At 36.9% G+C, this 20097-nt stretch overlaps 2 protein-coding genes across 4 annotated transcripts; one reads left to right on the top strand and one right to left on the bottom strand.

Moving 5' to 3' along the window:
- Window positions 1–2581: 2581 nt before the first annotated feature.
- On the top strand, window positions 2582–7881 carry LOC107759985 (uncharacterized). The gene is made up of 8 exons (XM_075251979.1): window positions 2582–2715; window positions 2939–3139; window positions 3230–3352; window positions 3539–3576; window positions 3677–3785; window positions 4480–6270; window positions 6984–7132; window positions 7256–7881. The coding sequence occupies exons 2-8, from the start codon at window positions 2966–2968 to the stop codon at window positions 7491–7493; spliced, it is 2622 nt and encodes an 873-aa protein (XP_075108080.1). The 5' UTR covers window positions 2582–2715; window positions 2939–2965; the 3' UTR covers window positions 7494–7881.
- Window positions 7882–8345: 464 nt separating this feature from the next.
- Window positions 8346–19744, bottom strand: LOC107782724 (protein SHORTAGE IN CHIASMATA 1). Of its 3 annotated transcripts, none has more exons than XM_075251976.1 (8): window positions 19187–19744; window positions 18052–18141; window positions 17885–17956; window positions 15119–17064; window positions 13302–13513; window positions 12080–12582; window positions 8774–10429; window positions 8346–8661 (listed from the first exon to the last, which is right to left on the bottom strand). In XM_075251976.1, the coding sequence occupies exons 1-8, from the start codon at window positions 19502–19504 to the stop codon at window positions 8572–8574; spliced, it is 4887 nt and encodes a 1628-aa protein (XP_075108077.1). In that variant the 5' UTR covers window positions 19505–19744; the 3' UTR covers window positions 8346–8571. The 3 variants fall into 3 exon arrangements, with proteins under 3 accessions (XP_075108077.1, XP_075108078.1, XP_075108079.1); XM_075251977.1 differs by having other exon boundaries at window positions 12080–12586; window positions 13306–13513; XM_075251978.1 differs by lacking the exon at window positions 19187–19744 and adding an exon at window positions 18472–18595.
- Window positions 19745–20097: the final 353 nt, after the last annotated feature.

The raw sequence follows: 20097 nt of genomic DNA, 5'->3' as shown, positions 1-20097 counted from the left end.
TTGGTAATGAAAAATAGAAAGGGGTATAGCTTGTTAGTTTTGTTTATGAAGACTTATGAAGAGATTTAAACATTGGGGTGCTTGATTTTGTTAATGCCATTGCTATTGTCACATACTTAGGGTCTTTGATTGAATATTTGGATGCAAAGTCGCAAACCACTATTAATAACATAAGTGTGTTCGAATTATAGATTGAAGTAGACATATGTATAAAGAAAAATGTGCTTCGCAAATGAAAATCTAATGTAATTACTTTTTCGAAAATATCTGGGAAAAAAAGTGATAACAAATGCCAGTTTAATGATATTGAATTTCTCTACCAATAAAAAATTACTTTTCTATCATACACTTTGAGGATCAACATAAAGTTTACAAGTTTAAAAATGAATTTCTAATCACAAGAAGACACAAAAGGTGAAAAATAACTAGAAGAATCTGATGATCAAATGTTGAAAAGAAGAATTCTTAGCAAATTTATAAAGGACTCAAAACAAAAGTGGTAAAATAAAAAGGATAATTTTGTAGTAATTCTTGGGTTGTCACCCCAATCTAGCTATCTTTTTTTATTTGATCTATACATTTTCCTTTGAACAATTATATCTTTTATTTGAATTATTATATGAAAATTGAAGCTTTCTATGATGTTAAAATTTGTATTGTCAGAATATGTAAGTTTGACAAAATTAATCATGCTATTTAACGTAACCTTATCAAGAAATAAGTTTGTTTTAAAATTTATTTTTTAGATAATAGTTTGGGATCAACAATAATATACGATGTTATTGGGCCCGTGCGCAGCACGGAGTATCCTTACTAGTTTGAAATAGAGTTTGCTAACTCAGTTGTTGAGTTTAGGAAATACTGTTACAAAAAGTGTTTGTTTGAGATGTAATTTCTATGAGAAAAGATTTCAAAACTCAAAAAAAGAACTGCTTTTCTCTTTGGAAAAATGCTTCTCTTCTTTAATTTAGACATTACCAAGTTACACTTCAGTCCGCTACCATTCTCTTTACCAATGTGAGGTAACATACAGTTCTTACATTCATTATAACATAATAGATGATATATTTATCATATTAGCATATACGATGAACGTATATAAAGGATTCACATAGTTAACGTCGAATAATTTAGAATTGAATCTAATTGATTGATATTAAAATCATCTCAACTAAAGTTGCAGTCACTCATTTATTTTCTCAAGAATGCTTGTAAATTTTTAAGTGAAAAATTAACTTAAAATATCAGTTGCAATTCAAATTATTACTCACTCAGTTCTCATTTATTTGATAAATTTTTTATATTAGTCCATATTAAAAAAAATAACACATTTTTATTTTTTGAAGCAATTTAAATTTGTATTTACTCATTTTACCTTTAGAAACTTTTATAGCTACATGGAATATTTAAAAGGTAAGTTTCAAATATTTAATAACTATACAAGTATTATGACTTGTTTAAGATTATAAATTTTATTTTTTTGATTAACGAGAAAGTGGGGGAGAATAACGAGAAGGCCAAGATGGAAAAAACAAACGGTTTTCTCGGTGCATTCAATTAATAATAATGCAACTCACATGAATAGTTGTGTAGGGACTGTTCTCAGCACGTGCCGGACCTTAAATATTATCATTCCGCAATTAAAGCTTACCATTTAATTGGCAACGTTTACATCTACCAACATCCACACAATGTAGAATAAACGTGTAGATGGACAATTGGAAGTAGAAACTAGATAACACATGACAGTGTCCGTCATCTTCCTTCTTCCTGGATATGGAGCTTCCACGGCAGATTATATTGTATTGTGCTGGATCTTCACCCATCACACGACTCTTAAACATTTTGATTTAGGATTCTTTTTCTTAGGTCACTTGTGATATACAAGGACTCATGCAATCAAACTAGCAGAAAATGATTATATATCATTGCTTATGTTACTGTTTGAATGCTTATCTTTAAGAATCAATCAACCAAAGAAACAATTGGCAAGTTAATCAAATTTACATTAAACATATGAAAGTTCTTTACACTATTGAGAATATATATTAAATTTTAAAACTCTAATCTTGTTTTCATCGTTAAAAATGACAATCGGGTACACAAAACATCTTGCATTTAAACATGGTCGCAGCCCAAGAGATGTAATATAGACAGTCTACTCTAGTACAAGTATATGTGGTTGGGTGAAACAAAAAAAAAAAAAGGATAATTCTCTTGTATGAATTTGGGGAAGAAAGAGGGTAGGGTGGAGGGTATGGATGCCACGTTACATCACGTGAAAAATCGCATTTGCAGATCACAATTGCAAGGATGCAGGAACCAACAATAAGAGTACCGTTGTTATGCAATTACACAAGAATGGCATATATAGACTAAGAAGTCAACAGTGTTATAGTCTTAACAGTGTCTTTATTGGGTCTTTGGGGGCACATCAGGAAAAACCCAAATCAGTTCAGTGGTAGCATCATATTTTACCAACCTACCCTTTTTTCTGGTCATCTGTATCTCAAATCGGACTGTAAGTGTCAGAAAGAAACCCAATAACAATAAACTATCAATTGTTGCAGATCTGAACTTTGCAGCTTAAACAAGAGAAAGATTAAAATAGAATGAAAAATACCTTCCATTTCAGAAACAAAGTTCGGTATCTCAACTTACTAATGACAGCAGAACAAAGGCAAATGTCTACTAAAAAGAGGAAGTCATTATTGAGTAAAGATCTCAACTTCTATAAGTATACATCCACGTCTCTTTACAACTAAAACTTTGCATTACTCGGTTAAAAAGTTAGTTAACTTCTTAATACTGAAGGTGGAGACAGAAAACAGTTTGACCTTTCATGGGAAAAAAATTATTCAGGATGATTGCAGTCTCTAAAAGCTTGATTCAATATAAGCTATACTAATACGAATCTCACACATTATGATGATTTCAGGTGCCTCAGCTAAAAGCCAAAAAACTAATGATTTCATTAGTTCCAGCAGATGCCGGAAAGCCAACAGTGAGACTAGGAAAAGCAGCAATTGTTGAAGGAACCTGTTCATGGGAGAATCCTATCTACGAAACAGTGAAATTAGTCAGGGATCCAAAAACAGGACAAATTAAACAAAATATTTACTACTTTGCTGTGGCATCTGTAAGTTACAGAATTGCAAACTCCATGTGCACTCTGACCATTTTCTGTTGGAATATTTGCTCACTACTCGTAGACATGATGTTATCTCAGGGATCATCAAAATCAGGTTTCCTGGGAGAAGTTGGTCTCGATTTTGCCGATTTGGTAGAGGCAACTGAAACCTTGGTAGTATCTCTACCCCTAATGCCACTGGAGACTGGCGCAATTTTACATGTATGTCCTCTATCTCCTCTCCCTAACATGCACACACACAGACATGCACTCTCTGCACCTCAAATGGGAAACCAAACAGAAAATAGATTGTCTAAGAATGGGAACTTTGTCATAATTTTTGCTAACAAAGCAAACAAAAGCCTTTACATTAAACTGTGTTGTTCTAAAGATATACATTTGAAACAGGTCGCAGTACAGAATATGCAAGGAGCTCATGGGACCAGGTGATTAAGCATTTCACACCACAATAAACATGTTATCATCCTGGCTTCAATTATCTACAAGTTTGAGTACTAAAGTAGAGTTTTAACAAAAAAAATTCAGGTGCAGTGAAGATAGTGAAATTTCAAGGACTGAATCTCTCGATCAGAGTTTTGAAACAGAACTAGGAAGCGATGGTCATTATGGAAATGGACAGTGTACATCTATTGAAGTAAGATCTCATATTTATATACTTTTGCATTGATAAACAAATGGACCTGGGGCCTAATTCAATCCCAAAAGCTAGCTCAAGAGGTGAGGATTGCCCAAGACCATATAAAGAGACCAAACACCCCACCCATAGCCGATGTGGGGCACTAACACCCGCCCTCACGCCTAGGACTAAAGTTCACTTGTGGATTGAACATCCAACTTACAAGAAAGAGGACGGGTTTAAGGTTTTCCGGTACATGTCAAAAAATCTGAATAAAGCCTTATGTGATAGTTGTTTGCCAAAGCCATTATATGCCAAAGCCATTATAAACACTTGGAAACACATACACAACAAATATAGGAACATTTTAAATCTCTATCAACAATATCATTTATTGTTACACATGTATGTTTTCATCAATTAGAATCCTTTTTAAGCCCCCTATACTTATATTTAATTGAACTTTACATTTTCCCAAATAGAAAATTCATGAAACATTTGAGAGAAGCTAAAATGCAGATGACAAAAGCAATCAAATTCGGCAATTCAGATAGAGGCAAATGTGGCAAGTATTCCCTGGGCTTCAAATACATCTTGCCCATGTTGTCCTAGACTGATAGAATAACACTTTTAAAATTTCCATGCTTCATAGAAACTATTTGTATCTCATAGCTGCAAATTGCAACTGAACTCTTTGTTTCATCTTCCACAGGGTGAGAATTTGAATGAACCATCTCATTATCTCAAGAAAAATAGTGTCCCATGGGATCCTCAACCAAAAAACAGTTTTGTGAAACAGTTCACACCCCAAAATGCAGTTAATCCCCTCGAAAGACATCTACATCACAGATCGTCCACAGATTGCTCGCTTGGCTCTGATTTAGATGGGAGTCTAATTGATACAACATACAAATCAGAGGAGGACCTTCTGAGAGACAACGCCCGAGAAACTTCAAGTAACAGTTTTGAGTCAATGAAAAATAAGATCACAATGCTTGAGAGGCAGGCAGAATTGTCAGAAATAGAACTACAGACACTCAGAAAGCAAACTGGGAAAGAGACCAAAAGGGCACAGGAACAGTCAAGACACATTGCCAACCTAAAAGAGGAGAGAGATGTCCTTAAAACCGAATGTGAGAAACTTAGACTGAGATGCACAGATGAGGTAGATGCAGTAGTTTCAGATAGTATAGAATCGGACGACAAAAGTTCGACAGCTCTATTGGAAGAAATTAGGCATAAACTTCAGAATGAGAAGAACTTAAATAATAAATTGATGCTGAAGCTGCAAAAGACAGAAGACTCAAATTCTGAACTGATTCTTACAGTAAGAGACCTCAACAAAATGTTGGACCAGAAAGATAAGGACATTTTGTATCTTTCCGAAAAAGTTAGGTCCAATAAGGATTTGCTAGAGGCTGCTGCAGAATCAAATCATCTCAAGATTGGTCAGAATGAAGATAGAAAAGCTAAGGAGCTTAAAATTGCTGATGTATCTCCAGCAATGAAGCAGACAATTGAAAAACTACAGAATGAAATAGAGGTCTACAAGAAAGACAACGAAGAGCTGAAAGCACAGATGGATCAGCTTGAAAGCCATTGTCAATTGTTAAAAGAGGAAAATGACGATATTAATCATAACCTAGAGCAATGTGAGCAGCAAAAGGTGAAAACTCAACAAGAACACTCACAATTTTTAGCCGCTGTTAAGCACTTTAAACTCCAGGTGGAGCGGCTAGAGGAAGAAATGAAAAGACAAACATTCCAGTACTCAAAATCATTGGATACGATAAACGAACTTGAAACAAATGTTTCAACGCTGGAGAATGAACTGGAAACGCAGACACAGGAATTTGAAGAACATCTGGAAGCAGTCACCCAAGCCAAAGTTAAGCAGGAGCAGAGGGCCGTAAAAGCAGAGGAAGCATTGAGAAGGGCAAGGTGGAGTAATGCTAAGGCAGCTCAGAAGCTTCAAGAAGAATTAAAAAGGCTATCCGATGAAATGACATTGAAGATTGATGAGAGAGAAAAACTGGCCAGTGATGCGGTGATAGAAGCAAATATTCTGCGTGAGGAGAACAAAATTTTAGAGGAATTGCTACAGAAATCCGAAGAAGAATTTAAATCAGCAAAAGATCATTATGAAAGAGAAGTTCTTGAGCTGAAAGCTTCATCAATGGAAGTTGGAAGACCAAATGCGCAACAAATGGAAAAATCAACTGCTGAAATGGAGATAGAACAAAAGTTGACCAAGGAAAAGGAATTGGAGAGAGAGCTAGCTTCAGAGAGGAGGGAAGCAGAAATGTTCCTGGAGGAATTAATTCCCCTGAGGACTGAAGTGGATCAAAAGAAGAACGTAGAAGAGACCTTACAATCAGAAGTAGAGAAGCTACAACTTCAGAATGACGAAATGAGATGCAGTACAGATCAACTAAAGTTGGAAAATGAGAACTTGATGAAGTTGGTGCTCAAATTACAGGGACACCGCCAAGAGAAGGAAGAGGTACTTTGCATTAGAAATAAGTTACACACCTAAAACGTGATGATATTACTCATTTCAATATAGAAGCCTTGAGAAGAGAAGAAACTGGTCCACTTAATGTTTTAGGTCTATCCCTTTCTTCAAAAATAATAATGAATGCCTACAAGTGAATTAAATTCAGAAAATATTATAAAGAATAATAGTGATGACATTCAAAAACAGGTTATAAGCAATTAAGCATTCATCAGGTTGATGGGAAATTTTATCCCATTTTCTATGATATATATCCTTTTTAGACACTCGGTATTTGATGCTTCTACAAATAATGACAATCTATACAAGTTCTGCATGCTCCAAGAATCCAAATTCATGGAACAGGTTCGTTTTCTAGTATGATGTCACAGTTCCTGGAGCTTCAGCACATACTTCACAATTCCTAGTACTTTAATACTTTTTTCTATAACTATCATCTTCATGCAAGACAAATTGTCAAATCATATGGAACAAAGAGAGTATCTATTAAACCATTGACCTACATTTTAAGTACATATGCACAGACATAAAATGAGTCGCATCCACTGAAAACCAACTTGTTGACATTTTGTGACAATTTTCCTACACCTTAGAATCTTGTATTCTCATTCAAGTTTTTAACTCGGCTTAGAAAAAGATTCACAGAAGTCTTCACGAAACATCACTACAATTCTAAAGGAACTGCTGGTCTTGACATACAGGAGGATGAACCACCTGAGGAGGCAACTCCGGACATTATTGTTGCTGGAGGAAGAAATTGTATTAGGGAGAACATTCACCACCAACAGGATGCCTTTACAGAAGAAAGATTTGTGGAGAATGGACCCAGCAAAATTGCAAATATAACAAGGTAAACTAATAGGACTACTGAACCATTGCTATGCATCTATTCATATAAATTTATCAAAAAGAAACTGCAGTTCTGTGGAAAGATAAAGCAGACACAAATCTTAATTTTATGCTCCTTCTGCAGTAGAGAAGTTGATCCAGGGAGAGCGTCAGAAACGATCAATGGCCATACCCAAAATATACTTGATCCAGAATTACTATGTGAAGTAGCTTTACTGAAAGAGAAAAACAACTACATGGAGCATGAATTGAAGGAAATGGAAGAGAGATATTCAGAAATAAGTCTCAAATTTGCAGAAGTAGAAGGTGAAAGGCAACAACTTGTCATGGCTTTGCGCAATTTGAAAAATGGAAAGAGGTAGCAGTTTGTCCGCTGGTAAATAAATGATTGAATCATTAGATTTGCGCAAAAGCAACCTTCTGTAGAAGATAATGAAGTAGCCAAAAATAAGGTCTGAATATGCAGATTCCCTGGCAATTATAAGTTGCTTCCATTCCTCAAATTATCAACTTCCATGTCATAGACAAGCAATCTTGTCGTGGTAACGAGGGTCATGCACCTGTTAGAATCTGTTGTTATCATTATCTTCTATCCGTTTTTGTCCAACACAATTGTCTACTTATTAGATTATTTGCAAGCAGTATATCCAGGTTTCCTTCCTTTTGTAAGATTTTACATAATATCTATAGATCAGTTGGTAATGTTCACAAATTATTCACATCATAGAAATGTGAATAAATTTTAAAGTATGTCAACTTTTCTCATAAAATAGATCATTTTGGGATAGACAAGAAAGAACTAGTATGAGTCTGCAAGCAAGTCATTCAAACTTGTAAGTAGTCCTTTACCATGATCATGCATGGTGCTTTGTTTCAGATACTACCCACGCAGCTGGTCAATTTATGCAGATCAGGCTGCACAGAATCCATGCAGGCGTAGTACCCCCCCCCCCCACCCCCACCCCACCCCCTCCCTTTCCAAAAAAAAAAGGCAAAGAAGAGGGAAATTATTCATAATAAGGTCATTTTTTGTTTGTTTTTAAGTGCAGGCTTCCTTCAATATCATCGGCGCAACTTTACCTTAGATAAACCAAAAAGTCTCAGATGAAAGTCAGAAGCCTTGTGTGCCCCCTTTTATAACGTTATCAGTATATTCTTTAGCTTTGAGTACTCCGTTTACAAGTATCGACATTAGCTTCTCTATTCATAACATGTTTACATTATAGAAGTATATCACTAGATTAAAAATAAGAGGTTCGGTACATGGTGAACGACATTTTTCCGACACCAGCAATTGCAGAATTATGCAATATGAGTTGTAAAAGATCATGTAATTTGATAATATTTAATGTCCCGGGAATGTAAGGTTTAAAAAAACTCTATGAGCTGACACCTACTTGAGCTCAGTTGTATTGGCCCAATATACCTCTTAAAAGAGAGTTAATATCGTCTACCCAATGTATGAGAGTTCTTATCACTCCATATCAGGTTAGTTTGCCCTCCATTTCCATTTGTTGCAAATGATAGCACCTGCAGTTAGTCAAACTGTGAAGAATTGTCCAATGAGGATATATCAAATTATTTGAAAAGAAAAACAGTTTAAATTCAGTTAAAAACCAAAATATCATTTCAGCAGGCATACCCGTTTTGCCCTCTTATCATCGGGTGTCCACGTTGGAATAAGACGATCTGAAGCCTTCTCAGTAGTGGATGCTGGTAGCTGGATGCATTTCTTAGGCCTCTTTCTCCCGGTCCCTGCCTCTTGGCAACTGTTTCCTTGATACTTGTAAAATTCAATAGTAGATGGACTCTTTCTATTTGTGACTTCTGATGATTTGCCGGGGTATCCATACCAAGGGGCTGATAGGTCACGTGGGAGAAACTGCTGACGTGACCGACTCTTTTCCCTCATTTTGTTCAGAAATTCAATTGTCCAGGGTGAACCTTGCTGCAATCGAGTGGATTGACGTGCGCTTGAGAGTGGTGTCTCGCCATAACAAGCTGTATTATTGTCTTGCATTGTCAGGTCACTTAAACATTTTACTTTCTCAGATACACCCTCTTCTGTGACACCTTTCTTGTGCTTAATTTGACTCTTCTTATGATAGAAACCTGCATTTAAATGCTGTCCCATTCCTTGCCCTGATCCTTGCCCAAGGTCTCTCACAGAAGTGCAGGCATCTGGGCTAGAGTCAATATCCCCAGTGGTTGGGAATTCTTGGAGACCACTTGCTCCAAAAAAGAGTTTTTTAGCAGCTTTAGGAACCCCTGTTTTGGACCTTTCCATTGCAAGCTCCAGGGTAGAAAAGGACTTGTATTTTGCATTACGAAAAGCTTTTCTAGTTGCAGGAGTATCATCAATATCAATAACCTCATCTGTGATATCCTCTTTAAAATTTCCTGAATAGTTATTTTTTCTGTCCAATTTGTTCATCATACCCACGTAAACTCTCTCTCTTGGACGCAAACACACATCAATTTGTGGAGCCTCAAGTTTATTTAACTCATCTCCCATATGTGGATCTTTTCTCATCTGATAATCGCAGAGCTCAGTTACCTTAAAAAGATCTTCTGTCCCATTGGTGTCTAATGACTGTCTTTGAACACACAATTCTGTGTCAAATGATAAGCTAGAATTCCCAAATTCATCAAAAAAGTTGGTATCTTCTGAAATCCGAGAATCGCACAGGCCAGATGCTCTGGGATGATTCAGTCTGGCTTTAGAAAATGTTCGTGGTGGATCAAAATCAAACAACTCATTTGTAGGCGTATTAAGATTTTCAATATTCCAGGTGGTTTTTCTTTTCGTCCCCACAGAGTTGCTTTTAAAATGAAGACTTTCAGAGCCTGGAGCAGAAGAAACTGAAGAGGAGCAATCTGTCATTCCCGATTTAGAATCCTCCCGCTCCCCAAATCTGCTCAAAGCACTTAGTAATGTGATGCTTTCATCAGGAACCTGATACTTCTGGACTGCATGAATTCTGCGTTCATGTGTCCATTCCAGAAACTCAACAAGCAAGCCCGCTGAAGACAATATTGCATGTGCTGAGAGAGGATTGATTGAAGGAAATGCAGAAAGGAATGATTCTGCCAGCGTTTGTGTCTCACGCATCTTAGGATAAAGTCCTCTGCTTGTCATCAATGAAAGTTCAATGCACGATAATATGATCTCATCAGTCATCTCAGAAGAATATGAATAAAAGATCCGTATATCCATGCCCAAGCTAGCAGCAGCAGCATAGAGCTCATCAGATGACTCCATAATTCCTGCTATAAAGTGGCTTTCTCCCTCAAAGACCTAAAGAAATGGCCAAGAAATACTAAATATTATCAACAAAACATTATGTGTAAGCTGTGCTCGTGCTAGACTATCTTGGTCCATTCTAAACTATGAGAAATAAGTCCTCTTATTTCCATTTCCAGTCACAGTTACTTCTTTCAGGTGATCTAGCATATTCAGGAATTACTATGTAATGAAGATCATCCTTTTGTGCTTATATCATAATGTAAACAAGGTAACTTGAAGTTGGGAGATATTACGTGCACATAGTGATAGTAGTCAGTTATCAACATGTTCACCGAGGCCAAAAAGAAGGCTTATCTCAAGTTGATCATTGGCATTACATCTGCAATGCAATTGTGACCAACTGGAGCTAAGGAACGAGGAACAATTGTGAGATTGGAAGCGTAAAGAAACAAGAGAAGTCTGAGAAGTAACTTTTGAATTCCTCTTTTAGCTAATACGTTCATGATAGTTTTTCAATCTCTAGGAAGTTCTAAAATAGGTCCACCAGAAGAAAGACCTACGAAGAAAGACCTACGCATAGAAACATAACTCTTGCAATTTTTAATACCAAATTGATACCCCGATGTCATCTCTATATCATCAGATTGTCATAACTTTTCTTACTCCTTCAATGATGTTACTTCCAGTAATTGCATATTTACTTGCTATCAATTCTACTGAGTATTACCAAATGACCATCTTGAAGAATATTCAATATTTGAACTTAGAAGGAGTTAAAAGTAAGCTAGAGATAGAAGAGCACGGTTATGAAATGATGGTTGAGGGTGTCAAAACAAAGCAAAGTAAAGATCAGTAATGACAGTAGCTGGAATCGGACTCTCTGGTACTTGGCGTATTGTAACAAGTAGCAATGGTGGAAGGACAATGACAGTAAGACACTACAAGCAATCAGGGAATGCAACTCAGTGAAGTGTATGTAAGTGGGATGTTAAAAAGTTTAGGAATAGCCTTCAACTTTTCAAATTAGTATTGTCAACTACGTCCGTCTCTCATTATTGACATTTTAGTCATGATCTAACAATTGCTGCAACTGCAATTAAATGAACAAAGCACAGGGCATAAAAATGTTATCTAGACTTTTCTCTAAGTGGAAGTGCAAACATTTTAAGACCCTAGAAATACACATAGAATGAACTTATAAAAGCATGAATATTTTCTTTTCCCAAATAAAATGGGAAAGTCGAAAAAGAAAAAATGTCTCAAGCATCAAATCATCTCATATAACTGGTCTGCATAGTTCCAAATATATTAAGGACACGGTTTTTCTAATAGGAGAAAACGACTTGATGTTTCCCTGTCTCATATTCATGAATCCACACTCCCTCATAGGGAACTAATTTGACAGAACAATCTTCAGACATAATTTATGAACATTCCTTTTCTGATCTCAAACACTTGGGTTTTCAGCTATTAGTCTGTATATTTCCTATCTTACAGGGTGGAAAATCATTCAGAAACTGACTAAGTCCATTGTTTTTTTATTTATGTTTTTGGGGTGGGGGTGGTGGGGGTGGGGGGTGGGGGGTGGGGGGGTTCCAGTGCTCTTGCGGAAATAATTGCATTGCATATCTTAGATCTAGCACAAAACTACCTGGGTAGGAACAGTTTGAAAAAAAGAAAAAACAAAAACAAGCTAATTACCAGAATGCAGCCACTGAAAGCAAAACTGAGTGACGTCAAAATATTTGCTGCAATATTCTCGACACATTGAGGCAAGCAAGAGAAAGCCTCTTCGGAGGCAGTAGCTTTCTTTGCAATGTTTTTGCAGTCATACCAAGCAAGGCAAGCGGATGCACTAACTATAATATCGACAGGCTGACGTAAATCACGCTCTATGACCTGAACTCCTTTCTTCTCAAATGCAAGAATCTTTTGGTATGTACTTCTCCTTGAAATTACCATTTCCGTGTCAAAATTGTGTGTGTTAACTATAATGATAGTCTCAGGACAGCCATCTATGCTTCTGCGATTTTGCTCAGATTTTGAACTGAATACTGCATCTTCAGCTGCAGTAGAGCAAGCTTCATTTCCCAGTAATGCCTCCATGCTCCCACCCTTCAAGTTCTTTTCCACTGGAAGATAATTTAGCAGTTCTTCAAAGGTAACGTCAATCTCATTGAGAGTAGAGCAAGAGTGAGGACCTCCTTCCTAGAAAAAGAGCATGTCAGCAGAAGATCCAAATTTTGAAGCCCCTAGGAATGAACTATAGGAATCCGTTCTCGAAGATTTGAATTAAATATTTCTAGTCTGATCGACATCATAAAGTATTCAACACAAAATGATTCTCTTTTTGTAAAAAATTTGGTACTTTTATCAGAAATGATAAGCTCATCCCCCAACTGTTCATAATTTACCAGCCACAGAATATGACTTGGATGGAGAAAACCTCACTACCACGCAAAAATGGAAATATATCAGGCCAGAGTGAGATTAATCCACCACAAGGGGAGGTCAAACAGGGAATCAACTTGGCCATGTTGAAAATTTCAGCCAAACAAGAAAAGGCAGACAGAGTACCAAAAGAATGAGGAAGGGATCAAACCTAAGTAGTCAAAAGTACAAACTTATACGTATAAGATTAATTACGGACCATATTCTAACTCAGAAAATTAACAACCATCACGTCTCTTGGAGTATAAATACCATAGTAGTTAACACTTTAATGCAAATTGAACTATATGTTGTGACTCAGAAACAAAATAGCAAAACAATTAGAATATTAAAAATTTGACAATATTCAAAATTTTCATTCCGTTTACAAAAACAATTTGGTGTCATGCGTTCCCGGAAAGGAAACACAGAACTATGTGCTATTTGTCAAACTGATAGTGAAATAGATCGTAGTCGAGTGAAGGAAAGAAACTTGCCACACTAGCTTCATTAATGTTGGGCATGTCAACACCATCACAAAGAGCTTTTGCAACACTGGGGTCCTCCAGCTCCACCTTAAGGAAATGAAGGGGAGGAACTCTATCTGACTTTGGCAAGATGGAAGATACTTTAGATGATTCTTGTGAACCTCCATATTCCAAGATAATCTCAAATTTCTCAAATGGAAATGAGGCAAACAGATGCCTGGAGAAAAAAAGTGGGAATATCAGTTCATTTCGTTAAATCTCAATCTAAATTTAGGGAACTTGTGAACAGCATTGTGGTAAACAATATTAAGAACAAATAAAATTTGAACTGCCTCAATGTAGCCAAACCATACGTTGTCTGCCATGATACTTACTAAATGGTAAACTGTAGATTTTAAGTTAAAACTAAAGCAAATAAGTAGCTTCATTCAAGCATGTTAGAGAGCAAAGATCTGATCGAAAAGAGATAATAGGAAAAAGAAATTAAAATTCATCAACCAAGGCCATGGATTCAATGAGGATCACAACACTTCAAACTCAAGGATTTGAATGTAACGTCAACATTCTGTTTTGATGGTAATACCTCAGCATTCCAGGGCAATTTATCTAGAAGAAAATATGATTCTTAAGGACCCATTCAAATTCATGAAAAGTAAATTCATTCAAATTCTCCCAGACTTCTGTAGATATTTTTCTTTTTCCTTGGCAAACTATGGAATTGCTATCTATCACTAATTAATCAAATTTTGAACTACTTTGACACCCTTTTGCTGCATAAATACATATTAATGGCAAAAATCAGAAATGCATCTGCCAGAGAAGGATAAGACCATTAATATGACATCCATAGGTTATTGAGTGAATGATTAATACCGTTCACACAGCCAATCTATCAACAACAAACCCAGTGTATTCGCACAAATAGGGGTCTGGCGAGGGTAGTGTGTACGCAGCCTTACCCTTACCTTGTGCAGGTAGAGAGGTTGTTTCCAGTAGACCCTCGGCTCCAAGCAAGCATGCAAATCACAACAGTACAGAGAAGAAATACAATAATGTAAAAGTCAGGGAAACAGTAATAACAACAAGGAAGTAGAACAATCAAAACACAAGCAATATCATGTAGTAATAGAATTTTAAGCATATGGAAATACTAAAAACGCTACTACTACTGGAAGGAAAGGGAGGACGTGCAACTGCCTACTAGCCTTCTACCCTAACCCTCGCCCTCCACATCCGACTATCAAGGGACATGTCCTCGTTGAGCTAAAGATGTGCCATGTCACCCCTAATCACCTCACTCCAATACTTATTCTGCCTACCTACCTCACTCCAATACTTATTCTGCCTACCTCTGCCTTTCCTCACACGAGATTAATATCTTAGTTCTTATAAGTAGTAGTTTTGCAGCTAAAAATGACTAGTTATCTTTAAATTTAGAATACTTTTCTCCTAGAGGCACCTTAACGTCAGTGAAGTTTGTATAGATCACCCAACTAAAACCTGAATCTTTATCAGGAATGAAACAGCAATTACAATGGACTAGCAAAACATCAAGCTGGAGTCTCAAAAGGTCAAAAATTAACTATTTTCCAGCCTGATCAAAAACAGATATCTTCTGCTATTTGAATCACTGAGGACTAAGCAGGCCAGCTGTCAAAATGCTAATGTTTATCCTGAACAATGAATTGGAAAGAATAGCAAACACTACATCTAAATACAAGGATACAGACAAAAAATTGGAAACTGTAAGTTTGATCAACCATACTCTTAAGCAGGCTAATATCCCAATCCCAGCATACTTTCTGTAGGAACTACCACTTACTCACGGGTTACTAAACAGCAATCTGATTCGTGAATCATTTGCATGCTAGCATCTTCTAATTTGTAAAAATCATCCTTCTGTCCATTCTGTTGTTGAAAAAATGCAATATTCATGGACGTCAATAGTTTCTTCAATGACCACCAGAACACTGGCTCAGCCACAATTAATATCTTTGAACTATCCTTGCTCTTAAATGTCTCCAGTATATCCTTGATAACGGATAGCGATGGATGGAACTTATGTATATCGTTTTCACCCTTTTGATGCACATCTTTTACGATGTTGTAGATGAAATCAAGTTTAGATTCCAATCCCTGCAAGCTCCTGGATAACTTTTCTATGTATAGATAGGTTGTATGCAGATCATAGTAGCACAGGTACCAAACCATCTGTTTGATTGCAGACAATGTGACCAATGACATCGTTTTATCACCATCCTGGAACAAAGATGACCTGCATATGCCTCTTTTCTTAATTAAATTGATGAGCTTTTTCTTTGGAAGGCGAAGAATAGCATCATCGTCCACAGCTTGAGATGGATCCTGAATCTCAATCAACTCTCTCTGTCTTTCAAAGATAGCTAGAAAGATCTTCTTAAGATCATCAATTAGAAGTAGAATATCAGTAGATAACAATATTTGATGCACCTTGATATTCCATTGAGGTTGCAATAATGTGGTTGCAGAAGAAGAGAGGAAGCTGATCTGGTCCATGGCACTAGTATCAATTGAACTGTCAGCTGGTTTATAATCTTTGCCTCTACTATACTCCTTACGATTTAAGAAAAAATCAAGATCATTAAACTTTGACCTGGAGTCACCAAATGAAGATGCTTTTCTAGCAATACATTGGGATGATACTCCTTCAGTTGGGAACTTCCCATCATTCAGCAACTTAGTTGACACTTCTATGCTATAAGGGATGGGAGATATAGGAATGCCATTAGAAGGTAAACTCAGCATTTCCTTGCTCTCCGCTCTGTTTGGTTCTTGTGGACTATCACTTGAGAAAAAATAGTCCGATACAAGCATCTCATTGTCACTGAAGTTCAAGCAAAAGGCAATGTCGTTAGCATCTATATCCCTCAACAAATTGAAACAGTCTTCTCGATACTCGCATTTCTCTTCTTCCAGAAAATGCCAATCTAAGTATAACCCATCGGACATGGAGGGAGACTGCGGCTCCAACTCAGCTAGGATTTCCTTAATACACAAGTACAGTGACTTTATATTTCCATTCTCAGGAACTGGTGGCACAGGCAATGATCTGAAAGAATTATCCACAGGGATGAGCTCATGGGAAACAAGCAATTCATCAAAGTTCCTGAAATTCTCGGCTTCTCTCAACATTAGGTCACATGTATCTTTATCAATATCTACTTTTGCTTCAGACTGGAATTCACGTAAAGAAAAAAGGTCTGAATCAAAGAACTGCAATTCATCAAAAATGATTGGGCTTGCTACCCATATTAGACCATCATTTTCTATGCTTTCATGGATCACCGAGTTTTTCTCAAGTTCAATAATACTTATCAAATCCATCTCCGCAGAGAAATTCAAGCACGGAACCTCAACTTCACAACAGCCCATTGCGAAACTACCATCTGATAGGTGTTGGAATGTGTCAAACTTTGTGGAACCCAAAAGCTCATTGCTGCTACCCATTCCTTCACTTCCTGGCGTCTCACAGTGAAGCTCAATATTTTCAATGCTTAGAACTTTCTCCTTTACAGAGTTGTCACTGACAATAACCAAACCTGCCTCATCCACTTCAAGATGAGGAAAGACATCTGTACTAGAATGATATTGCCCCTGACAGAAAGCACCATCTTCCATCAAATCAGCACTTTTCTCCAGTACAGCCACAGAAGAGATGTCATCCACTGAACAAATTGATTGCAGGATCTCAGGGGAATCTGGCAGCCAAACTTCAAGACCGGGCATATCCTGCAAAAAGTGAACAATGATGTGCCAAACCAGTACGTGGAGCACTTAAAAGGTGAAAGTAGCGCTTTATTTGGTTAGGTCTTTCCCTTCTGTCTACGCAGTCTCAGAGAAGTAAATTAACGTGATGGCATGGAGTACAATTTCTTCATGTCCTCTACAATGAACAAACTTCATTACTTCATAAGAGGTCACTGTGTCTTTGAACATCACTATCATTTAGATCAATATATAAAGAAAAGATGTTTGAAACTGAAGGACGGCGCAGATTGAGAAGTGAAAGGTCTCGGTCGCATAACTGTGTAAGCTCAGTTTGGGACAATATCCCAGCAAATTGTATTTAAGAACCTTATTAGGTGATTCTTAGATTTCAGTAGTCAAGTTAAGAGCATCAGAAAATACAAAAGAAAGATAGTAATCCAGTTTCACAAATGATGATTGAGGCCAACAGGAAAAGTGCTAGAGGACATTGCTTCAGAATCATAGTCCCAGCTGCACAAACACATAGAAGACATGTAACTACAAAGTTATATCATAAAGAAAATCGTTAAGCTTCTTCTATCAATATGAACCACCCATTTTTCATTTTTGACAAAAGGCTTCTTCTTGGCAGAAGGAGGGAGTTGGTAATTCCTATCCTAGGTAGTTCACTGTCATCGTAAAAGGTGGCAAGACAAACCAAACGCACTTCACTGCAGTCATAGAATTCCTATCCTAGGTAGTTCACTGTCATTGTAAAAGGTAGCAAGATAAACCAAAGCACTTCACTGCGGTCATAGAAACTTGAATGCCTGAAGAGATATGTAATTCATCAAAATATTACCAGCTTATTTTCACCATCCGAATGAGAGGGAATCGACAAGTTCTCCTTTCCAAAATAAGGGATGTCTTCTAGCTGACAACAGGAAAACAAATAAATCCAGAAGTTCCACATAAGAATTTAGCTAGTAGTATATAAATCGTATATGCTTGATTGCCATGATGGTTTACCAATGGAAGCCAGGATGTATCCAGCACCCGAATTTCAAGTTGGACCATTTCAAGATTGTCCTTCCCCTTGCTGTAGGAAACAATAGTCCCCTGCAACAAAAAAGTATATGAGCAGCCAAAGACAGACGTAATGTTGAGATAAGGTGAAGACTGGAGCTGCTTCTTGAAACCAACTTGTATTCTTTCTCACTTGAGATTAAATTTCTTTTCGTTGCCTAAGCCTCATTAATATTCTTAAAGACATGTGCAGCACATGTACTTTTTTACGTATTAGACTTCAGCATAACACTACCTTATAAATAGCAAATAGTTACCAGTATCCCAATACAAACTCAGATATTACTGTATCAGTGAAGCACATGGAGCCATCACTAGAAAGTCTACCAGGAATCTCAAATCTCTAAAGATTTAATAGGATACCTTAATCTTTGGTTGTATGTTTAACAAAATTGGAAGGTTGTACGGATGAATATGAGTTCCAAATGGGGAATCTTAGTTCCAAAACACGCAACACGAAAATAATTCTCTTATTATCATCACATCTGCACCATAAACTCTCCATTAGAAATTTTCTAAATTATAATAAATGATGAAGAAACATCTTTTAAAATTTAATATAATCACATCAAAATGTGCTAATATGCAGTATCTTTTAGAATTATTGTGAAACTAAAAGTGACAAGTCTAGTGTACTGAAGCTCCCTTTGGAAGTGACAAATCCTTAAACAAATCTCAGGGGGAGCTTATATTGACAGATAACTCAATGCAAATTGGAGAGATCCTCAATTAACATAAGCATGCATTTTAATTCACACAACACTTCCAATTAAAATGTTACACGGGAATAGTACTCCCTCCATTTATGTGACACTCTTTTCTTTTTAGTCAGTCCCAGACATAACGACATCTTTTTATATTTAGTAACAATTTTTACTTTAAAATGCTCATTTTAACTTTAACGAGATAATTTATAATCACGCAAATATTTATGACCCATTTTATAACACAAGTTTCGGAGTTTTCTTTTTGTTTTTCTTCTTAAACTCCGATAGCGAGTCAAACACCGTCACATAGATTATAATGTATGTAGTAATATTTAAACCCTAAAAGAGTTCGAATTGTGCTCAGCACTTACCTCTGAGTTCGTAGTTTTGCTTGTTTGCACCTCGGAACTGCAACTAGCGAAAGGCTGAGGATCTGCGAACTCGGAGAGTTCAACATCAATGTTGTGCGGAAGGACATCGGCGAAGAAGCTGGAGAGAGCTGTCTCGATCGGAAATTTCTCGATTTCGACATCGATACTAAGAGTAGAAACTCCGTCAGAAAAATTAATGTCTTCAAATTTAGAGGTGTTCGGGTCAGTGAGATGAGGCGAAAGAGGGAGGCGGAGGAAATCGCGAGCTGAAATTGGAGTGGAATTGAAGTAATCTGTGCAGAGAAATCGAGTTCGCATGACCTGATTACTGTGAGATTTTGGGAGAGAGATTGTGTTATCAGATCGCCAAGGTTTTTGAAATGTCACGGATTCGTAGTTGCAAAAATGAAATGGCGCCCATGGCGAGGGTGTATATATTGAGCTGCTTCACGCTAAAATGCGGGGTTACTATGGCCCCATGTGTGATGCATGTGTGGTCTTTTCTTTTTCTATCTTTCTTTTTCCTACTCCATTGAAACGATGAAAGAATGTTATGTCACGGATTATGGGTATTTGGTTAGTTTAAATATTTTAAAAAATATTTATATTATGAAATCGGAGAAACATGACTTCTTACTAAAAAGGAGAAAATATTTTTCTAAATTCTATTTCAGTCTTCGCCACCTTATTTCCCACATCCACCTCCCGTCACCCCCCATCCCAACCCCCACTTGCCCCACCACCCCTACCTCTACCCCTATCGGCATGCCCCAACCTCAGCCTAACCCCCACCCCATCTTTGCCACCCTACCACCATCCCTAGCCCTACTCTTTGTCATTGCTATCCTGGCCCCTAGACCTCCGGTCTACTATATTGCACGCACTTATCTATTTTGTCTTTTATAGTGTCT

This window comes from Nicotiana tabacum, chromosome 4 (assembly GCF_000715075.1).
Source record: "Nicotiana tabacum cultivar K326 chromosome 4, ASM71507v2, whole genome shotgun sequence".
Lineage (NCBI taxonomy): Eukaryota > Viridiplantae > Streptophyta > Magnoliopsida > Solanales > Solanaceae > Nicotiana > Nicotiana tabacum.
This window is presented reverse-complemented; position numbering and strand designations above follow the sequence as displayed.